The sequence below is a fragment of the Squalius cephalus genome (assembly GCF_949319135.1).
Source record: "Squalius cephalus genome assembly, chromosome: 3".
In the NCBI taxonomy this organism is placed as follows: Eukaryota; Metazoa; Chordata; class Actinopteri; order Cypriniformes; family Leuciscidae; genus Squalius; species Squalius cephalus.
In genome coordinates this window covers 28,076,736-28,095,969 of record NC_137124.1, presented here as the reverse complement: position 1 = coordinate 28,095,969, position 19,234 = coordinate 28,076,736, and the positions used below count along the sequence as shown (strand labels likewise).

General features: G+C 37.4%; 1 protein-coding gene across 3 annotated transcripts in view; it reads left to right on the top strand.

The window, feature by feature from the left end:
- The first annotated feature begins 3,625 nt into the window (after nt 1-3,625).
- The window catches only part of dnajb6b (DnaJ heat shock protein family (Hsp40) member B6b), a 29,542-nt gene continuing 13,933 nt past the window's right edge, over nt 3,626-19,234 (top strand). For 2 of the 3 annotated variants that reach the window (XM_079865735.1, XM_079865737.1), the window contains exons 1-8: nt 3,626-3,910; nt 8,928-9,046; nt 10,857-10,966; nt 12,103-12,156; nt 12,246-12,359; nt 18,167-18,295; nt 18,408-18,564; nt 18,783-18,853. In XM_079865735.1, coding sequence (XP_079721861.1) covers nt 8,982-9,046; nt 10,857-10,966; nt 12,103-12,156; nt 12,246-12,359; nt 18,167-18,295; nt 18,408-18,564; nt 18,783-18,853 — 700 coding nt within the window. In that variant the 5' untranslated portion in view covers nt 3,626-3,910; nt 8,928-8,981. Of the gene's footprint in view, nt 3,911-4,055; nt 4,142-8,927; nt 9,047-10,856; nt 10,967-12,102; nt 12,157-12,245; nt 12,360-18,166; nt 18,296-18,407; nt 18,565-18,782; nt 18,854-19,234 lie in introns of those variants that run through there. The other variant, XM_079865736.1, reaches the window with a different exon arrangement.

Here is a 19,234-nt window from a genome sequence, read left to right as displayed (position 1 = left end):
GAATCCGAGAGACAAAGACTGGAGTCCAATACAACCAGGAACTCGACGACTTATACATGAGTGGAACAGGCTCAAACTGGATAATGGTATTCTGTACAGGCATGCAGGACAAAATCAACAACTGGTCCTCCCCAAAGCACTCAAGTCAACCGTGCTCAAACACCTGCACGATGACATGGGACACGTTGGCGCTGATAAAGTCACCCACCTCGCAAGGCAACGGTTCTACTGGCCTTTAATGCAGCGCGACATCGAAGACTATGTCATCCGCCAATGCCCATGCATCAAACAAAAACGACCTGCTGTCCATGAGAAAGCACCAATGGGCTCAATCACAACTAGCGCACCTTTTGAACTGCTCTCTGTTGATTACCTTCACCTTGATCCCAGTAAAGGAGGCTACGAGTACATCCTTGTGGTAGTAGATCACTTCACCCGTTTTGCTCAGGCCTACGCAACTCGAAACAAGTCTGGCAAAACAGCGGCCGAAAAGATCTTCTACGACTTCATTCAACGCTTCGGGTACCCTCAAAAGCTCCACCATGACCAGGGTCGGGAATTCGAGAACACCCTGTTCCAGAGACTTCAGCAGCTGGCAGGAATATCTCACTCCCGAACTACTCCTTACCATCCGCAGGGGAATCCTGTTGAACGCCTGAACAGGACACTCCTCTCAGAACACTCCATGAGGAAAAGAAGGCAGAGTGGAAAGACCATCTCCCCAGCATAGTACATGCCTACAACTGCACGAAGCATGAGTCTACAGGCTACTCACCATTCTTCCTCCTCTTTGGAAGACATCCACAGCTGCCCATTGACCTTATATTCAATCTCGACCCAGATCGGCTGGTACAGACACGGCAGGAGTATGCACAGACCTGGGCTTCCCGGATGCAGGATGCATACCGGATTGCCTCTCAGAACAGCAAGAAGTCTTCTGAGAAAGGGAAAAGGCACTACGACCGAGGTGCCAGAGGAGCCTTGCTGCAACCAGGTGATCGTGTGCTTGTCAAGAACCTGTCGGAGAGAGGTGGCCCAGGCAAACTTCGATCTTACTGGGAACAGAAGATCCACCGTGTCATAGAGAGGCTGGGAGATGGACCTGTATATCGAATCCAAGCTGAAACAGGTGACCAGACTCTCCGGGTGCTCCACCGCAACCTCCTCTTGCCTGTCAGTGACTTGCCAGTCAACCATGAGGAACGTGACACTGGTGTGGAGCGAAAGCCCCAAGGACAGAGACGTCATATGCCAACCAGAGAAGCAACTAAGTCTGATGTCGGCACCTCAGATGATGAGGGGGAGTGCTCCTACAACCTTAGACCCTTGCCTGTGTATGAGAGGAGGGCTGTCAGATACCACACACATCAACCCGAGCTACACAGTGAGCTAAGGGCTGGGGCTCCCGAATATCAACCGTTGAGCCGTGCACCTGAGTCTGAGAATGTATGGCAGCCAGGACCATCTGACCCTTTGGTGACAGCAGAGCCAATGCCGGTACCAAGAGGGGTAGATCCGTCCCCTGCTGTGGAAGGACCGGATCAACACAGGGATGATGCTATGGAGAGTGAAAGCCCTCAGGATCCTGAGATAGATGCTGTGCCTGTTCCTCAGCCAGTAAGAGAGGTAGATCAGCAACTGCGGAGGTCCACTCGACCAGTCAAATCCAGAAACATCTTCATGTATGACCAGCCAGGAGAACCTTCCTACCAGCCCTGGAGAATGGGAACTAATGCCATGTACTGTACCCCTTCTTCCATGCTGGCCTACCCAGTGTTTCATGAGAGATGCTACTATCCTCCCCCTGCTGTATGGACATACAGTAGAATTGACATGGACCAGGACATGAAAGACATTGATATCGACATACAATCTTACCTTCATACTACTTATCTGTGATTGACATACTGCAGACTTACTTCCTGTTCAGTTGGATGACTCCTGAAGACCATACCTGAGGTCCTGACCGATAGTTTGAGAGTACCACTGTAGCCAGTAGTTCAGTTTAGTACTGGATGTCGGGAGACATCTCTTAAAGTAGGGGAGAGTGTAATGGGTAGAGAAAATGACCACATATATTAGTTTAATTGGAAAAAAACCTTCTTCTGTTTTGTTACTTTTTAAAAAAAAAAAAAGCCGTTACACTGTTTCAGTTGGGTTGCCGTGGAGACGGTAGCTCAAGCGCTCAGAAATAAACATCCAGCGCTTGAGAAAGACATAATTTTTGTATCTCCACTTCTTTCCAACCCACAGGTATTTTTTAAACCTTTCCAATCTCTGTCAAAAGTTATCGAAAGAGTATATAACCAGTACGGTTGTTTAGGTGATGTATGTTGTCATGTTCCGTGTAGAAAGGTTATTATGCTGTGTTTATACTGTATGTATTGGCTTGCCGCTTTAGCTGGCGAGCTAGTTGAACTGTCACCGTTAGTGAAGGTTCCGTTCTCTCGTCTTTTTGTACTGACTGTAAACAGTAGTGTCAAGTGAACATCGGTATGTTTAAAGTGTATGGTGTAATGTCTACATATTTGAATGTGCTAAAGCAATTGTTTCAAGATATAATATTATATATAGTGTCATTTGTTGATGTATATTTGATATATTATAACGTTACAGTAAGACTGGTATCTATTTCACAATATGTTATTAATGGGTTTTGTATTTTATCTGATATATACCAATGCTTTTCATATTGGTTTGTTTATTGTATTCAGTATTATAGACCATTTCTATATTATATGGTCCACGTAATGGCTGAAGTTACAGTTTATGATCTCATAGTATTATTGAGATATTTGATCCAAAAGAGAGAAAAGAAATAAACATCCAGCGCTTGAGAAAGACATAATTTTTGTATCTCCACTTCTTTCCAACCCACAGTGCTATCCAGCCTGTGGTTTTGTACCTGCCCAGATTCCCCTAGGTCTGAGGCCGGTAACATTTGCTTCTGTTGCAATTTGTTCACAGTTGACCCCCCATTTTGGCTTAAAATGCCTGGACAAATTTGACAATCTTAACATCAGATATTTCATGCGATAGCTAACAAATTAGTGAATATTTTGAATAAAAATGGAAATAAAAGCAGAAACTCACGGGGTCAGCCAGAATATTTTAAATGTAGTAGTAGGCGGCTATGTTTGTTTTATTAAGTACAGTACTTTTTAAACTTAATATGTTAATAAGTACAGTACAGTTTTTATTTCACTTTTAGGTGCAATACATTTTAAATTAATCATTATTTGAGTTTTTTATTTACCTGTAAGCAGCACAGTGCAGTGTTAATATTCAAACTGTGTTTTTACAATGTTTAAAGTGGATGACAATAATAAATATTCTTATTAGAAATAAAACTGCCTCATTTTTGAGCTGTGCATAACTGTAGCTGAATAGTTAAACTTACTACGCTACTGTATTTTCAAAGTTTGAGAACCACTAAAGCATATTATCTGCTCCTAAGAAGAGACATTATGATATGTTCTCAATCTCAATGTTTGAGATATGAAGATGAATCATTTTCCCTCAAGAAGTCTTTGGATTCCCCATATTACAACACCATTAGGCTACCTGTCACATCACACTTACTGAGCAATCTCCTTCAGCTGTTTGGGTAACAGGAAGTGACGAAATTGCACAAGAATCATGTCGCTTTATAGAGGTCGGCGGATGGTTGGAGAACATTAGTGGCAGCCCAATTTCATTGATAAAGGTTCATATATTCGTCCGCTCATCTCTGTCTTTCATATAGGGAAGTTACTCCGATCACCTGAGACTATTTTATAAACGGACAGACCTCGGACCAAACAGAGGCTAATTACCGCAGGAATAGTATTTCAAATAAAGAAACTCGACCTCATCATTGCAATACACTGATCGGAGGTCCAAATAAAGCACCGGGATAAGGACACATAAGGTTTGTGAGTTTAACCTTGAGATTTGTTGATGTTTTTTTCGGTTTGCTATGAAAACGAGATGAAAAACATGTGCGGTGTATGTCAAAACCTAGTTTCGCGCCTATGATGCCCAAATGTTTAGGCAGGCAGCTCATATGATATGAGACACGGACACAGTGTCTTCGGGGATCACTGGAGCGCCTTTTCAAAAACAACAGAGATCAACAGCAGCAGAGTTTTTAATGAAAATGGTAGGCAGAAATAAATAAATGTTTAATACTAATAATTTTACAAAAGACAAACGTTTTAACCACACTGTAACCAGCAGCCACATAATTTATCTTGACATCTAAAAGTTTTGATCAGATTTCCGATACAATTCTAAACGATTTTACGTTAGTGTTAAATAGTAGCCTTTAATGGTTTAAGTAGCCTATAGTTTTGTTCTGTTTTTTTTTTTAAGTCTACTGCTTTCATTTCGCCCAATTGACTACCAATAACAACAGAATGGTAAGATAGTGTTGCATGTAAATGTCAAATAGCCTAGGTTATTTTATGTGTGTAAATAACTGACGTATGTAGGTGAAACGATAAGTCACCGGAATTCGGTAGAATGTTCTTGACTTTCCAGTACATTCCATGTCTTCTCACACCTGTAAACATGCTGCATTAAAAGGTCATATATGAACCTGAGTCGAGACGTGCTTGAGATTATTTCCACGATTAGTTTTGATAGTGTTCAAAGAGTTGAACTATTTAAGACACCAGGTTGCTCTTCAAGTACTTTTATTCTTGTAGAACAACATTAGGACGGAAAAATCTAGAAAAGGAGTTGAAGATTGCTCATGCATGTTTGGCAGAAAGTTTTTCTTTCGGTTTTCTTTTTTATAGAAAGTATCAGCGTTTCTCTTTCTCAGGCTTCCGTTTACATCTGCTATGGATGTGGAAGTGATACTAGCATTCTTATTACATTGAGAGAATTAATTACATGTTGATGATGTTAATTAAATGCATTGTTGATTATTTTGTGAGATGTAGTTTAAGTGTTGGTCTGCAATTTCAAACTGACATTTTCATATTTATTCACGGTATGGTTAATATTTCTGTCTCATTTTTATTTGAGATCAGAGTTGACAGCATACGTCTTACGTCAGTAGAATGGAGAGTAGTCCAAGTGGTGTTTGTTAATGGTCTGGCTTCACTTTCATTTTGAAGTGAATTGCATCACTTTAAATTGTTCAAATATTTTCATCAGGGATGCAATGCATAAGGTTAGTAACATAACAAGCCAGTTTGACAAAGTTTTGAAATGGCATAATCTGACAGCCTTCATCTTCAAGTGGACCGACCAAATTCCCCTTTAATTCTCTGCATGTGCTTTGTCAATGTATCCCAGTGTTTTGAGATTAATGCTATTAAAGGTACTCATCGGTGTAGTTCTTACTTTGAAGAGGTGCCAGTGTTCATTTCACTTTGTCTATCTATAAGCCGTAACTCTATCCACCTTGATTTAAACGCAAGAACAGCCTCAGTTGGTTTTAAACTTTTTGTGCAAGGCTTCCGGTCATCCACTTCCATTGATTTTAGTTGTAAAAATTACTTAATTAGGCTGTTTGTTTTGCGGCTGAGTCTGACAGACAATATTTAGTATATTATATCATCATTATTATCATAAACACATTGGTTTAGTCCATAATATAGTTAGTGTATTGCAGATTTTAATGTTCTGCCAGAATGATCAAATGTAAGATTTTACAGGAAGTTCATATAGCCTCAGCCTTATTTGTTACAGTCCCTCTTTTGGACAAACAAGTTACTCGAGTCTTTGGTTGATGCAGGAAGTTACTATAAGTGTGTCTTTGTACTGTACTGTAGATGAACACAAATGAATGTCGCTGAACTTGTTCAAAGATAGAAATATAAACTTAATTTAGTTGTCTTTTCTAATTGTATCAGTCAGAAACTTGGTTCAGTTGGCCATAAACCTCAAACACTGGAAGCATCAATCTGTCCTCTGGTTCAGTCTGTCACACACTCTTGCCAAATAATGACTTTTATTGCCCTAGATAGCAATGGCTCATCTGTTAATCGCATTGACAAGTCAAATACTCTCTCTTTCTTAAATTTGCAAAGAAAGAAAAAGAAGAGAAAACAAATGGCCACATGGACAAAATGTCTTGTAATTATTATGGCAACATCTGGTCAACATATCCAGCTATTCGGTTTGTCGAACTAATCCTTCATCAACACTGTACATCGACACATCCCCATACTATCATACTGACTTATTTTAGGACTGTTCATGTTGTGTAACTCTTTGCCTTTCACGTGTAGAAGTCTAATTTAGCTTTTTAAAACACTAAACCGGTTTTCACTAATTAAAACTGACTAGGCTGTGGTCATTTGGTGCAAGTGTGGCTGGAGTTATTGCAGTCAAGTGATCTGCTTTGAGCTGAGCTGACAGCCTCCTCTTAGTGCCACTATGAGAAGCCAGAAAACAACCTCCAGAGAATTCCGCAGCCATTTCACATCTGTTCACACATTTGTGAGCATGCCCTGACTGCTGTTTCATGACAAGTAGCAAAGGAATGTGCAACAGATTTTGGAGGAAGATATGGCAGAGGAAAGACGAGGGTGAAGAAATGGGCACTGCTGCTTAAAAGTATATGTCCATGAAAAGGCTGTCTCAAAAAGGTGGAAAAGATTGACTGTAACATGAGTCAGGAATGTTGGCTGTTGTGCAGTAGGTGTGGTTTTAAAGAAATGCACTTAAAGATCCAAAAGTGGGTGAAGAGAGGACTTGAAATAGTGTGTGTGTGTGTTGTGAGTATTTAGAGAATTTGCATCTGCAGAAAGTGTGGATCATCAGTCAAAGTTCTTAATATCTTTCACACTTGTCTTGTAATTTAGTAAATTTTTTTTTTCTAATTTTGATTGTGCTTTCAGCTAAAAACTCTCCGCTGCTTGAACCCAGTTTGTCGTATTTAAATCCATTCCACAGAATTCCTCGGATTATGCCCTAACACCGCCACAGAAAAACTATTAAGTATTTTGTGAATTTTTAAAAAAAAATTTTAACAGATTTTCAACCTTATTTTGTCTTAATGGTTGTGGCCATTAATGTTCAGTATTAATTCGTTTTTGTGTTTGTGTACCATTTTTATGAAGTATATAATTACACTAGTAGATCTTACTGACTAAGCATTGCCAAACATTGTTGTGAAATTTGAGGATGCTGGGGTGGTCTGCAGGTGATATAATCTTTCTCTCTATGGGACAAAAGTTTAAATGTTAACTTAAATGGAATCCAAGTTCCAAGGTTTAAATGTTGCCAATACAAATCATGTTGTGTTTTTTCTGTGGCTGCATCAACCTGGGTAACCCTTATTTAGCCATTTTATCTGTACCAATTTTGAACTAATTTTAAGATTGTAATATTGTATTTAATTTCCTTAAAGGGAAATTAATGCAAACCCAAAATAAAGAAATCAAAAACTAGGTTATATTTGTTGTACATATTAATTAATATTAAAGGGATAATTCACCTAAAAATTAAAATGATTTAATTAAATACTCGCCCTCATGTCGTTCCAAATTCGTAAGACTTTTGTTCATGATCGGGATACGAATAAAGATCTTTTTTATGAAAGCTGAGAGCTTTCTGTCCCTCATTGACAGCTACACAACTGACACTTTGATGCTTCAAAAAGTTCATAAAGAGATCGTAAAACTAATCCAAATCAATTGAGCGGTTTAGTCCAAATTTTCTGAAGAGACTCGATCGCATTATATGATGAACAGATTTAATTAACTTTTATTCACATATAAACATTGATCAGTGAACATAAACAGAAGCTCAACTGAACCTGCTTGATGTGTGAAAACAAAGCTCATTGGTTCTAGAGGAAGCTCAAATGTGCCATGAAACACAAGAATGAACTTGTGCCCATTAGACAGTCATTGGTTTTCACACGTCCAGTGAACATTTTTGCCCCAATTTGCAGTCTGGAGGAGTCTATGCTGGTGAAAATCAGAACCAGTCTGCAGATTTGTCCAGCCTTGAGTTGACATATTTTCACAGAATATTGTGTAGTGTATGATTTGGCACAGACTTGTTTTAGCTTCATAGTATGATTTCATGCAGTCGGAGGATATCATGTATGTTTGATTGATATTTTGAGCCTATTTTGGAACACATTTTGTTTTCATTTGTCGTGCATGTCTTGGCAACGAGGCACGTCTTTCTGTGTGAGTCTGTGTTTGGAACGACTTTACAGTCTGTTAGTGCGTGATCCTCATTTGTTTGGTATATGATGGCCAGTTTTTCTGACCATTTACAAAGTTGGCAAGTGTGTGATGCCTAGTGTTTTAAAATCTGTTCAGTTGTTAAAAGTTGAGTAGTGTATTCCAGCCTTTACTTGGACAACGCCGAGGAAAGCCAGTGCTGTGCCATCACCTCTGGGCCTGTCCTGAAGGACACTGCAGATATAAATAACCAATGAGATCCAGCTGGAAAGCTATTGGAACTGGGTATTAGGCCCCTGTTTGTTTGAAAGCAGTTGACATTTTGTTCTTCATTAGAAGTTTAGATTTGAGATGACTCAAAGCGGTTTTAAAAATGGTTTGTAGGTTTTAGGAGTTATATGGGTTATATACAGTAAATGCCGTAAGAACATCTGTAAACTGCTATATGAAAATGATTTATTTATATAATATATTATATGTACTATGTTCATATCTTATAAGGGTTAAACCAAGCTGGAGTATGGCCATGTAGATTAGAAGATAATAGGATTTCCCAAAGGAAACTAAAATCTTACACAGGAGCCAAGAGTGAATAACAAATAATCATGAATCAGTCGGTTCCTTATAAATGCTTTTTATGTAAGAGGTGTAATGTAGAACCATGCTTTCACATGACATGTTGGTTTGTTTGAGGTTGTCCCTCACAGTAGCCACACACCCACATAGCTACCAAAACACACCCTCTGTTTGTTGGATGTCTTCTTCAACTAGATTTTTTCTCCCTCTTTCCAGGGCCACTGCTGAAAATTTGTCATCCAGTGGAGAGAAAAAAACAAAACCTGAGCCATGGGGGATTATTATGAGATCCTGGGTGTGACGAAAAATGCATCCCATGACGATATAAAGAAAGCGTAAGTACTCTGTGTCCTGTCATGGCCATCTATTTTTGTACACGTAGTGCAGTAATGATAACAGTGACTGTGCAACACAGCAGGGGTTAGTTGATACCATCCATGTGAGACCTCTTTGCTGCTTGCGTTATTAATGTGTGTTTGTCTCAATCCATCGCTTCTAATGTTCTCTGTAAATAAAAATCAGCACTTCGTAATAATAGCACTGATGCAGTTTGGCAATAGAAAAAGGCAGACACAGACATGACTGCCAAAAGAAGAACGAGTTTGTGCTCTCTGTGACACTGTTGAGGTCGAGGTTTATATAAAGAGGGGAGAGAGAAATACTTTGACAAACTCGCTAACCTCATGCCACAGTTTTATAGTTCTTCAGAAACTGATCAAATGCAGATGTTATTGGGGGAAGACGGCTACCCATTAATTGCTGCAAAATTAATTTTTCAGCTGCACACCATCAGAAACCATTTATTATTATTTTTTTATTTATTTTCATCGTATTTTTTTCTATTAATAAAAAGACCATCTATACATATTATAGTGTTTTTTTTATTTTATACATTTTGATGTCTTGATAAATGTGTTAATAATAATTATTATTATATCCATATTATTTTTATTAATATTTGTTTTATTGTTTGTTATATTGTATATTTCTTTCTCTTCTCATTACTTGTTTTGTGCATAATGCTTTGGCTGTGTTGTATGTATCTAAACAGTCATGCCAGTAAAGTACTTTAAAATTTAAATAAAAAAAGGACACAGAGAAAGGGAATGGGGTATATGGATAGATGAGGAGCGAACACAGCATTCAGTATTCAGACATGTTGTGTCCTTGCTTATGCCCCGTGCCTTATTCATCTACTACCTTCCTAGAAAAGGGTGTTTAGTCCTTTGTTTTTCAGGTAAGCAAGCATCTATTGAATCCTGATTCTGTAGGTCTTTAGAAATTCCCCTGATAACCATCAGCAAATTCAAAGCACAGAGCTACAGAGGGCAAACACTATTAAAAGATGTGCAAAGGACAAATCCCCCGGTGTATGGAGTGTTTGGTTTAGGCCATTGACCCTGCTGTGTCCTGCTGGTTGGGTGTGTATCGCTGACTCAGGCTTAGTGTGCAGAGATGCTGACCTGTTGTCACACCTACCGAAGTTGTATTGTGCAGCATGACCTGTATTGAAAGTGGTTGTTAAGTGGTGCATGACTTTGTAATGCAGTGATGTGCTAGCATCATAAATGAGGACAGTGCAGTACTTTACAATGAACAATTTGTGTCCTTGAACTGTTATGTATAAATATTATGTCTTATAACTGTTATTTTAAACCCCTAACAAATGTGTGTCATTTAAGACCATAATATACATGTGTGTGTAAAATGAATCATTGTGTGGCATCAATCAATCATTGTTAGATAACAAAGTCAGCATCAAGAATTTTGGTTACTGGTCATTATTTCTTTTACAACCTCCCATGATTTTTAATTGTCTTCACTAGTGCATTTTAAATGGTCTGTTAATAGTTCCTAAAAGTTGCATGCGTAATAATAATAAATGAATTAGCAGCATCCAAAAATATTTAACTCCAACTACTTTATGTATATGTTTATTTTTAGATTTTAATTGGCAAAGGACCTTAAACTGAATATGTCAGAGCTGGTTTTATTTAATGACCCTCAAATTTGCTGTACTTCTAAATGTTAAGCAATGTTGTTGTAATTTTAGATATACTAAGAATGAAGCAGTCTTTCGTGTTGCTGTTGTTCACTCTTAACATGACTTGTTTTAATGAGTGTGTGTGTGTGTGTGTTTTACAGGTACAAAAAACAAGCACTAAAGTGGCATCCAGACAAAAACCCAGAAATAAAAGAAGAGGCAGAGATCAAGTTTAAAGAGATCTCAGAAGCATATGAAGTCCTGTCAGATGGTATTGGCTATTTATATGTTTGGCTGCACTTTCTTTTAAGGTGTCCATGTTACAGTGTAATTCTACTTCTAACTCATTTAAGCATTGAGTAATTATAATTAACTACATGTACTTACTATAGGGTTGGATTAGGGTTTGGTTTGCATGTAATTATGTATAATTGATTGTTATCACTACAGTAACTAGATGTAACGCGTAACAAGGACACTGTAAATTAAAGTGTTACTTTTCTTTTTTTAAATTGATATTTTTAAAATATGATGCCCTGTTCATTTTTATTTGAGAATGAATGTTTTAATTTACTAACATAAATGGGTGACTTGAGACATTGAATTGTTGTAGAAAGAATGCCCATTAGACAGTCCCTTTATGCTGATAAAAACGGCTGTATCCAGAATGAGCTGTGATAGTCTAATAAGGCAGTCAGTAGTTGAAATGTTTGATTCATGAGTTTTTTAAACATGTTGTATGGCCACGTCCTCAGAATAGGAAGGAGTTTGGAGCAAAACCGGAGAGTCAAAATGCCCAGGATTAAATCTTGACTGTACAAGCCAACATTTCTGAACCGTTTGAAAATGGCCAGTTTCATTTGTCCTTCCTTGAGTGGTTGTCCTTGCACATCTGCTTCTGACCTTTTTATTGAATATTATTAGTTGTGTCCTAGCTGAATGCAGGTGATTTATAGATAGATATGTCATCTTTCCTTTTTTAAGCCCTGTAAAAAAAGCTGTATTTAAACGTGCATGGTATGGATTGTCTCACGAGTATTAGAATCAGCTAAAATAGGTTTCCGTAAGCTTGCAAATGGTAACAGTGTGCCTTTCTGAGGTAAAGGTAATACGTGTGTGTATTTACATGGGTGTGTTGAAGGCTGCATATGTTGCATTATTTATAGACTGAAGTTCCTTGTGAGGAGATTGCATTTGTTGTTCATGTAGGTATAAATGTTTGCCTAAGCATAGATCATTGCTTGTAGTAACAATCAACTTACATTATGTTATAAACCATAGTTTTGGCACCCTTTACTGGCTCTGATGTTGTGAAGGTGTGGTGGGAGGAGTGTGTAATTATTATAAACCCTATTAATCTGTGTCTGTTTTGTGTGAAACTAAAAGCAGCATTTTTCTTTCATACAGAAAGCAAACGGAGACAGTATGATAGATATGGTAAAGAAGGCCTGTCTAATAGAGGTAAGTGAAGTTATTCCTTTGTTGTCGGTTCACATTTTTACCTGTTTTTGGAAATGTGGTTTTCCTGTAATTATTTCTTGTTGGGAAAGGTGGCCATTATGACGAGGATTTCATGGGCGGATTCACATTCCGTAATCCAGATGATGTCTTCAGGGAATTCTTTGGAGGTCGAGATCCATTTGCAGATTTTGCAGATTTCTTTGGTAGGTGCATGCTTAATAATTTATATTGATTTAATGAAGCGAAAAATAAAGGTGGAATAGAAAAAGAGTACATAGAATAATTTGGTAACAATTTCTATGAAGCCCATGCTTATAATGAATTATAGCTCCATTTTATACTTATTTATAATTTAGTATTACTATTCTATAAATATATTTAGACTCATTAAGACCAATACTGCATTATACGAACAGTTATAGTTACATTTATAAGTCATGCATTTGGTTTTTCAATGCGCATGCTCATAATCCATTATACACTGATTTAGAAATGTTAATTAGCCAGTCGTATAGTTCCATGAATGTATTTATAAAGATGCAACCTACATTGCTATAATGTTATTATATTATAGTTACAATTACTTTTAGTAATTCAGATTTATTTCTGTCAAAAAAGTGAATATATTGTTATTAATAGCAGTGTTGTTTTCTTATAAATACTTATTGTGATGAATAATACAGTTACTAACCTCTATAAATGCATCATTGATGGCTTTAAGTAAAGTGAAAACATAGGATGCAATTTTCCTAAAGCAAATGTTAAGAAATCATTAAGTTGTTTATTTGTAAATGTAACCAATGAACAATAATTCCTGTAATAAACTAATTTAAAAAACCAACAACACAGAAATCTTTAATACAAACAGATTTAAAAAAAAAAAAAAGTTTTTTAATGTTACATACGAGCAAACACTGCAACAATATTTTTTAAAGTATAATTTCAAACTGCTATAAGCAATACCATTCATATGGCTGAGGAGATATAGATTTTAAGTAATCAAAATTACCATTCATGGAACCATTTGACTGGCTAATTAATACTTATAAGTCATGCATTTGCTTTTTCAATGCACATGCTCATAATCCATTATACACTGATTTATAAGTAATTATAAAAAATAATAAAAATGTAACTATAACTATAACTGTTCTTATAATGCAGTATAGGTCTTAATGAGTCTTTACAAATATATTTATAGAAGAGTAATACTCATAAGTATAAATGGGGCTATAAATCATAAGCATGGACTTCATAGAAAGTGTTACCAATAATTTCTCTATTTCAGTTTTCAATGGCAAAAACACATTTAACCTGCATATTTCCAGAATAAATAGGTTATTGTCAGTGAAAAATGAGAACAAAATTCCCAAAGAGAGGAAAAGAAGGTCATTTGATCTTTCACAGTGTCTCTGTGAAAGTAATAACATGGTTTGAGTTATAATTAGGTAATTAGGTTTTGCATGAACTTATCGGAGCTTTGGTTCATTAGTCAATTAGCTTTCTGTTAATCTACCATAATTATATTGCTCACTAAAAATATTCACAAAAATTAGCTCTTAACATGGGTGTATTATGGGAACAATTTTATTCACTTTATTAAAAGCTTTTTTTTTTAAACCTTTTATACATAAAATATATTTTTATTTTGTCATTTCACACAAGTATGCTGTTTAATTTTTTGTTTAGCTTTTTGCTATAAAACAACACAAAGAATCTCAATTTTGACACTTTTCTTTTTTTGTCTATACAACAGTTAATCACAGACTGTCAAGCTTAGAAAAGGACATAAAAGCCCCATGAAAGCACGACTTGTGTGCTACATTCCAAGTCTTCTGAGGATTATCCAAGAATAATGGCATAATGCATCATATAAATATCTTGAGTCCGTAGTCACTATGATTTGATATGTTGTTGAATAACTTCTTAAAAAGCATAAATGCTGATATAGGTATTGATGAACTAGTAAAAAATCGTGTTGTTGGGCTGATCATAGATAACACACTTCAGTTATCCATTTAATACTGAAGTGCTATCCCATGCCCACTGACTCTACTGCTGGGAACACATGGCTCAACGCAGGGTTCGACATTAAGCCTTTTCACGTGCTTGTGAAAATATAATTTATTCTGAAGCAATATTCTCATCAGTGTTCAATCAGCTTTTATATACTTAAATGTGCACTTTTAAAGCCCCCCCCCCCCCTAAATCTTATTAAATGTACAGTATGCTTCATCTTTCATTTTAAATTCTTAAATTTGATCAGTAAATTAAATTATTTAGGGCTGTAAATATGATAGGGCTGATCAAATTAAATGAAAAATTAGAATTTCATTAAATAATGTTATGAGATTGTTTTAAATATACAAATAAGAAACGTTGAAAGAATAATACTTTTAAACGTAACACTAAACCCCCAATAGGAGGTGGCAGGCGACCGTCTTAATGAGCGAGTCATTGATTTGTTCATTCAAACGATTCGTTCAAACGACTGATTCATTCAAGAATGAGACAGATGTTTATGAATGGGTCATTTAATCTTTGACTCAACCGATTCGTTCAAAACGCTGAATCATTCAGTAATGATAACATGTTTGAGTGTTGCTGTGAGATGCGTTATGGTTCTGCTGTGATCTTTGTTTGGAACTATTTTCGCTGCTGAAACAGATTGCATCTAAAATTTTGCGTCAATATTTCATCTAAAATTTAAGTGGCTTAATTTGAACTGTTTATTGAACTGTTGTATGAAATCAATGTCGCATTTTCAATCGTGATGGTATTCAGGAAAACAGCAAGTCGTGTGAGGTCAATTGTATCATACAGTTCTACTCGTCAACTGTATCATATGTTAAACATATAAAAACTCCACATTTCGATTTAAAAAAAACAAAAACATTTATCGACAGTATGTTGTTAACTGAGTTTCTTGTGCTTCGCTCATTTGTTTCCATTTCTCCTCAAGAGGCTGTGCGAGCCTCAACAGCGCAACCATGTTACTGTCAGTAGGCCTAATACATTTATTATCCACTATCGATCACAACTTACAATAAATGTAATAAAATCAGAATAATTCTCTCGTTTTAGTGATTTCCTAGTTATTTTCTTATAAACGTTCTAATCAGGCTACTTGTCCGGTCAGGCAAGTAAAATTCTCTTTTACTTGTCCTTTCAAAAAATTCACTCGTTCCGGACAAGCGTTAATGTCGAGCCCTGCTCAACGGCATATGTGTAAAACATACAGGCACTCTAAATATGGCGAGGGTGCTCAGACCAGTGGGACGAGAAGAGACTGTGCATCATCCACTAGGAATGTTCTCAGAAATAGCTTCTGAATAAAAGAGCAGCAAGAGAAAGGGAATGCTTATAGCTCTAGGCCGCTACAGAGAGTGGGAACGAGTTGTGTTCAACAACATTAATGTGTTTGTCAAAATGTCAAACTACTTAGGATTATTTCTATACAGCAGTCAAATAGATGTGGGTATACATGTGAATGTTTCAGGAACACCATCCTTTATGATAGGTCAATGGTGTTTACTTGTGTTTATGTAGCCATGACAAAGTTGGGGGTGGGTTAGAATAACTGTGTGTGCTGTGCATGTGTTGGAGAAGATATCAGGCATGGTTCTGCCTGCCAAATCAAACTGCTTGAAGGAGCTGGGAAAAGTTCATGTGAAGGTGCTGAGTGCCTGAAAATGGAGAAACTTTGATTTGGGCATGTTTCAGCTGGCATACTGTATCTCTACATTGCATTAATATATCATTTCAGTTTACATCTTGATTATTGTTAGGGGCCAAGCACCAAAGGTGCGGAGGCACTATTGTATCCGTTCCCATTCTTATTATTATTCTGTTTACGACTGGGAATCTTTGGCAGCCCATAGAACCGCTTGCAGGAAAGTTGTAATGGTTTGACATTCTGATAGAGGACAGTCCCAACATTAAATACACCAATTTTGGTGTGTCTAACTCATTCCCTCTAGCGCCACCACCTGTTCAAAGTTTCACTCATATTTATGCTAATAACTTTTGAACCGTAAGGCCTATCAACAAATTTCTCATGACGATTCGATTGCATCCTATGACGTCATTTTCTGTCATCAAAATATGTCCACCATTTTGAATTGTCCAAAAAAAAACTACTTTTTTGAACTCGTCCTAGACGGTTTGTCCGATTTGCATGACAAAAGTTATGGAATTCATGTTGATTCGTCAAACTGTTGTCGACTCAAAAAGTTTCAGGGCAGCGCCACCTTGTGGTAAAAAAGTTATAACAATTTCCAAAAATGCTAATAACTTTTGAATGAATCTGCCTTTTGTAATAACACTGGTCTTAATAGAGACAGAGCGTATTTAGGCCACGCCCACACCGGGGGGGAAAACAATCCAACCGTCTCCATTGACTTTGCATTGCGAGAGGCTGCCTCCTTGTCATTTCTTGCTTCTAACAGAAGACAGAAAAATGCCTAAAAGCTGCTGTCTGACAAGGTGTACAGCAAACAAGCTAAAAAAAAAAAACAGAAATAAGTTTTTATTAGCTCTCGACCCCAAAAAAAGAGTGTTTAGGACATAAAAGTGGATACAGGCAGTTGAGACAGAGCGTCACGCGTCTCATTACTCTGAGAACTAACGTACGCCCACTGGAGAAGACCGTAATCGGCAACACAGGATAGTTTATCTTACAGAAATATAATATATAAAACTGACATTAGGATATTTGACTCACCAGTGACCAAATGTTTAACTTATTGCACACGTAGTGTATTTTTAATGCATACTGAGTGTCAGGATCCCACAATTTACCCATTCGTTCCAGCCTGTATCCACTTTTATGTCCTCAAACGCTCGTTTTTTGGGGTCGACAGCTTATGAAAACTTATTTCTGGGTTTCTTAGCTTGTTTGCTGTACACCTTGTCACACAGCAGCTTTTAGGCATTTTTCTGTCTTCTGTTAGCCTCTCGCAATGCAAAGTCAATGGAGACGGTTGGATTGTTTTTCCCCTTGGTGGGCGTGGTCTTCAGATTATGACGCGTTGCGCTCTGTCTCTATAGTTTCCTTGGGTCACGCCGAGAACATAGATACCAAGTTTACCTTATTTGGCCAAACTTCCTGTCCACCATCTTGATTTTTATTCAATACCTACTTTTTCGAACTCCTCCTAGACCGTTTGTCCGATCTTCACCAAAATCGAATCGTATCATCTCCAGACTGTGCTGACTAAAAGTTATGGATTTTGTGTTGATAGACAAAATCTTTTTCGTATACCTTAAGAGCAAAGTTGAGGCATGATGCCAAAATGACTTTTCAGGCTATTTCTGCAATGCCTTGACATATTGACACCAAACTTTGTATGTGTCATTGTCACTTCACTCTGGCCACATCACATCGATTTCGTAACTGCGCCACCTATTGGGCGAAAGTGATATACAGTAACTTATAAGATGATTCAATGGTTTATGATTTTTCAGCCATTTGCCCAGAATCCTCTTAAAATTTATTTAACTGCTCCTTGCTGCAGTTGGTCTGACACTCCCAGCCATGTTGGCATGTCTTGTCGTCGTCTTGCGCTTGGCCCCGATAATTGCTGCTTGCAGCTATATTTATTATTATTATTTTTTTTTATTATTTTTTTTTAATTAAACAATTGTAAGTCACGCTGTGGTCCCCTTGGAAGTTTGCTGAGGCCACCTGTCAGCCTCGTCCCTCTGGTTATCCTGTTCATCAATAAATAATCAGGAATTCATTTTCTTTACTTTGTTTTTTTGTCCTGTTTTTGAATGGCAGAATTCAGAAAAGTGATTTTCCTCACTGTGTCCGTATTTAGATGCTGTAAAGAGGTTCTGTAAAACATTATTGTGCTGTTGGCGAATGTTTCAGTGGTCTTTGATATCTATCAAGCATGTGAATCTGTTGTTCAGTAGTTCTTGATTAATTGTTCATTTGAAACCACTTTATTGTAACATTTCTTACATTTACAGTCATGACAGTATTTCACTTTTTCTTTTGATTTAGCTGATGACCCCTTTGAAGATTTCTTTGGTGGTGGGCGGCGTCACAGGGGTGTGAGCAGGAGCAGGACGACAGATTCATTCTTTCCTGGATTTTCTCCATTTGGTCCTGCCTTTTCTGGGTTTAACACTGGTATGTTAATCTGTGTGTAGCCAGTGAAAATTTAAAAGTACTTCTGTGTAAGATTGCCATACTTTTTTTTGTATATTGAACATCATCATCATCATCATCATCTTTTCTGTAGGATTCACCCCGTTCGGCCCAATGGGTGGGGGTGGGGGTGGTTTCACCTCATTTTCCTCCTCTTCTTTTGGTGGTGGTGGTGGAGGTGGAATGGGAAACTTCCGCTCTGTCTCAACATCCACCAAATTCATCAATGGAAGGAGGATCACCACCAAACGGTACCAAAGAACATTCTGTAATGGTCTCTAATAGTGACTCATAACTTCAAGCATGTTACGCAGTACACTTTTGCATAAAGTTATTCAGTTACCACATATCTATGCAAATTGCTCATAAATCGTTGCTTATTTGACTAAGCCTTTACCACTAGATATGGTAATTATAATCTCACAGTTAATGTGATCTCACTGTACAGCTAACTTTTGTGTCATTACAGTATTGTAGAGAACGGTCAAGAGAGAGTGGAGGTAGAGGAGGACGGTCAGCTCAAATCTCTCACAGTCAATGGTAAGGAGTAGCTTCTACAACGGGACAACAAGTGATCTCTGAACTCTGCAGATGAACATTCAGAAAGTTTAAACCCAAACATTCCTAAAGATAAGCAACCCTCACGACCAGGCTGATGGCTACCAAAGCATCTGCTCTCCACTAGTCAGCAAACCAAGAGTAGGTCACATGTGACGCATCCAAGCGATGTGTTGCTGTTACCCTCCTTGCAGTGAATTGCAGACATAAACAGGGTTAAACACTCATTCCAACGTGAGCATTCTTTTTTTTCTTTTTTCTTGGGGACCATTTATTCCTCACAAAACCTGGAGACCTCAGTTTGAATGAGCGCAATTCATTCCTTTCTGTCAGCTGATGGCTGTTCTTTCATCCATAAGGGCT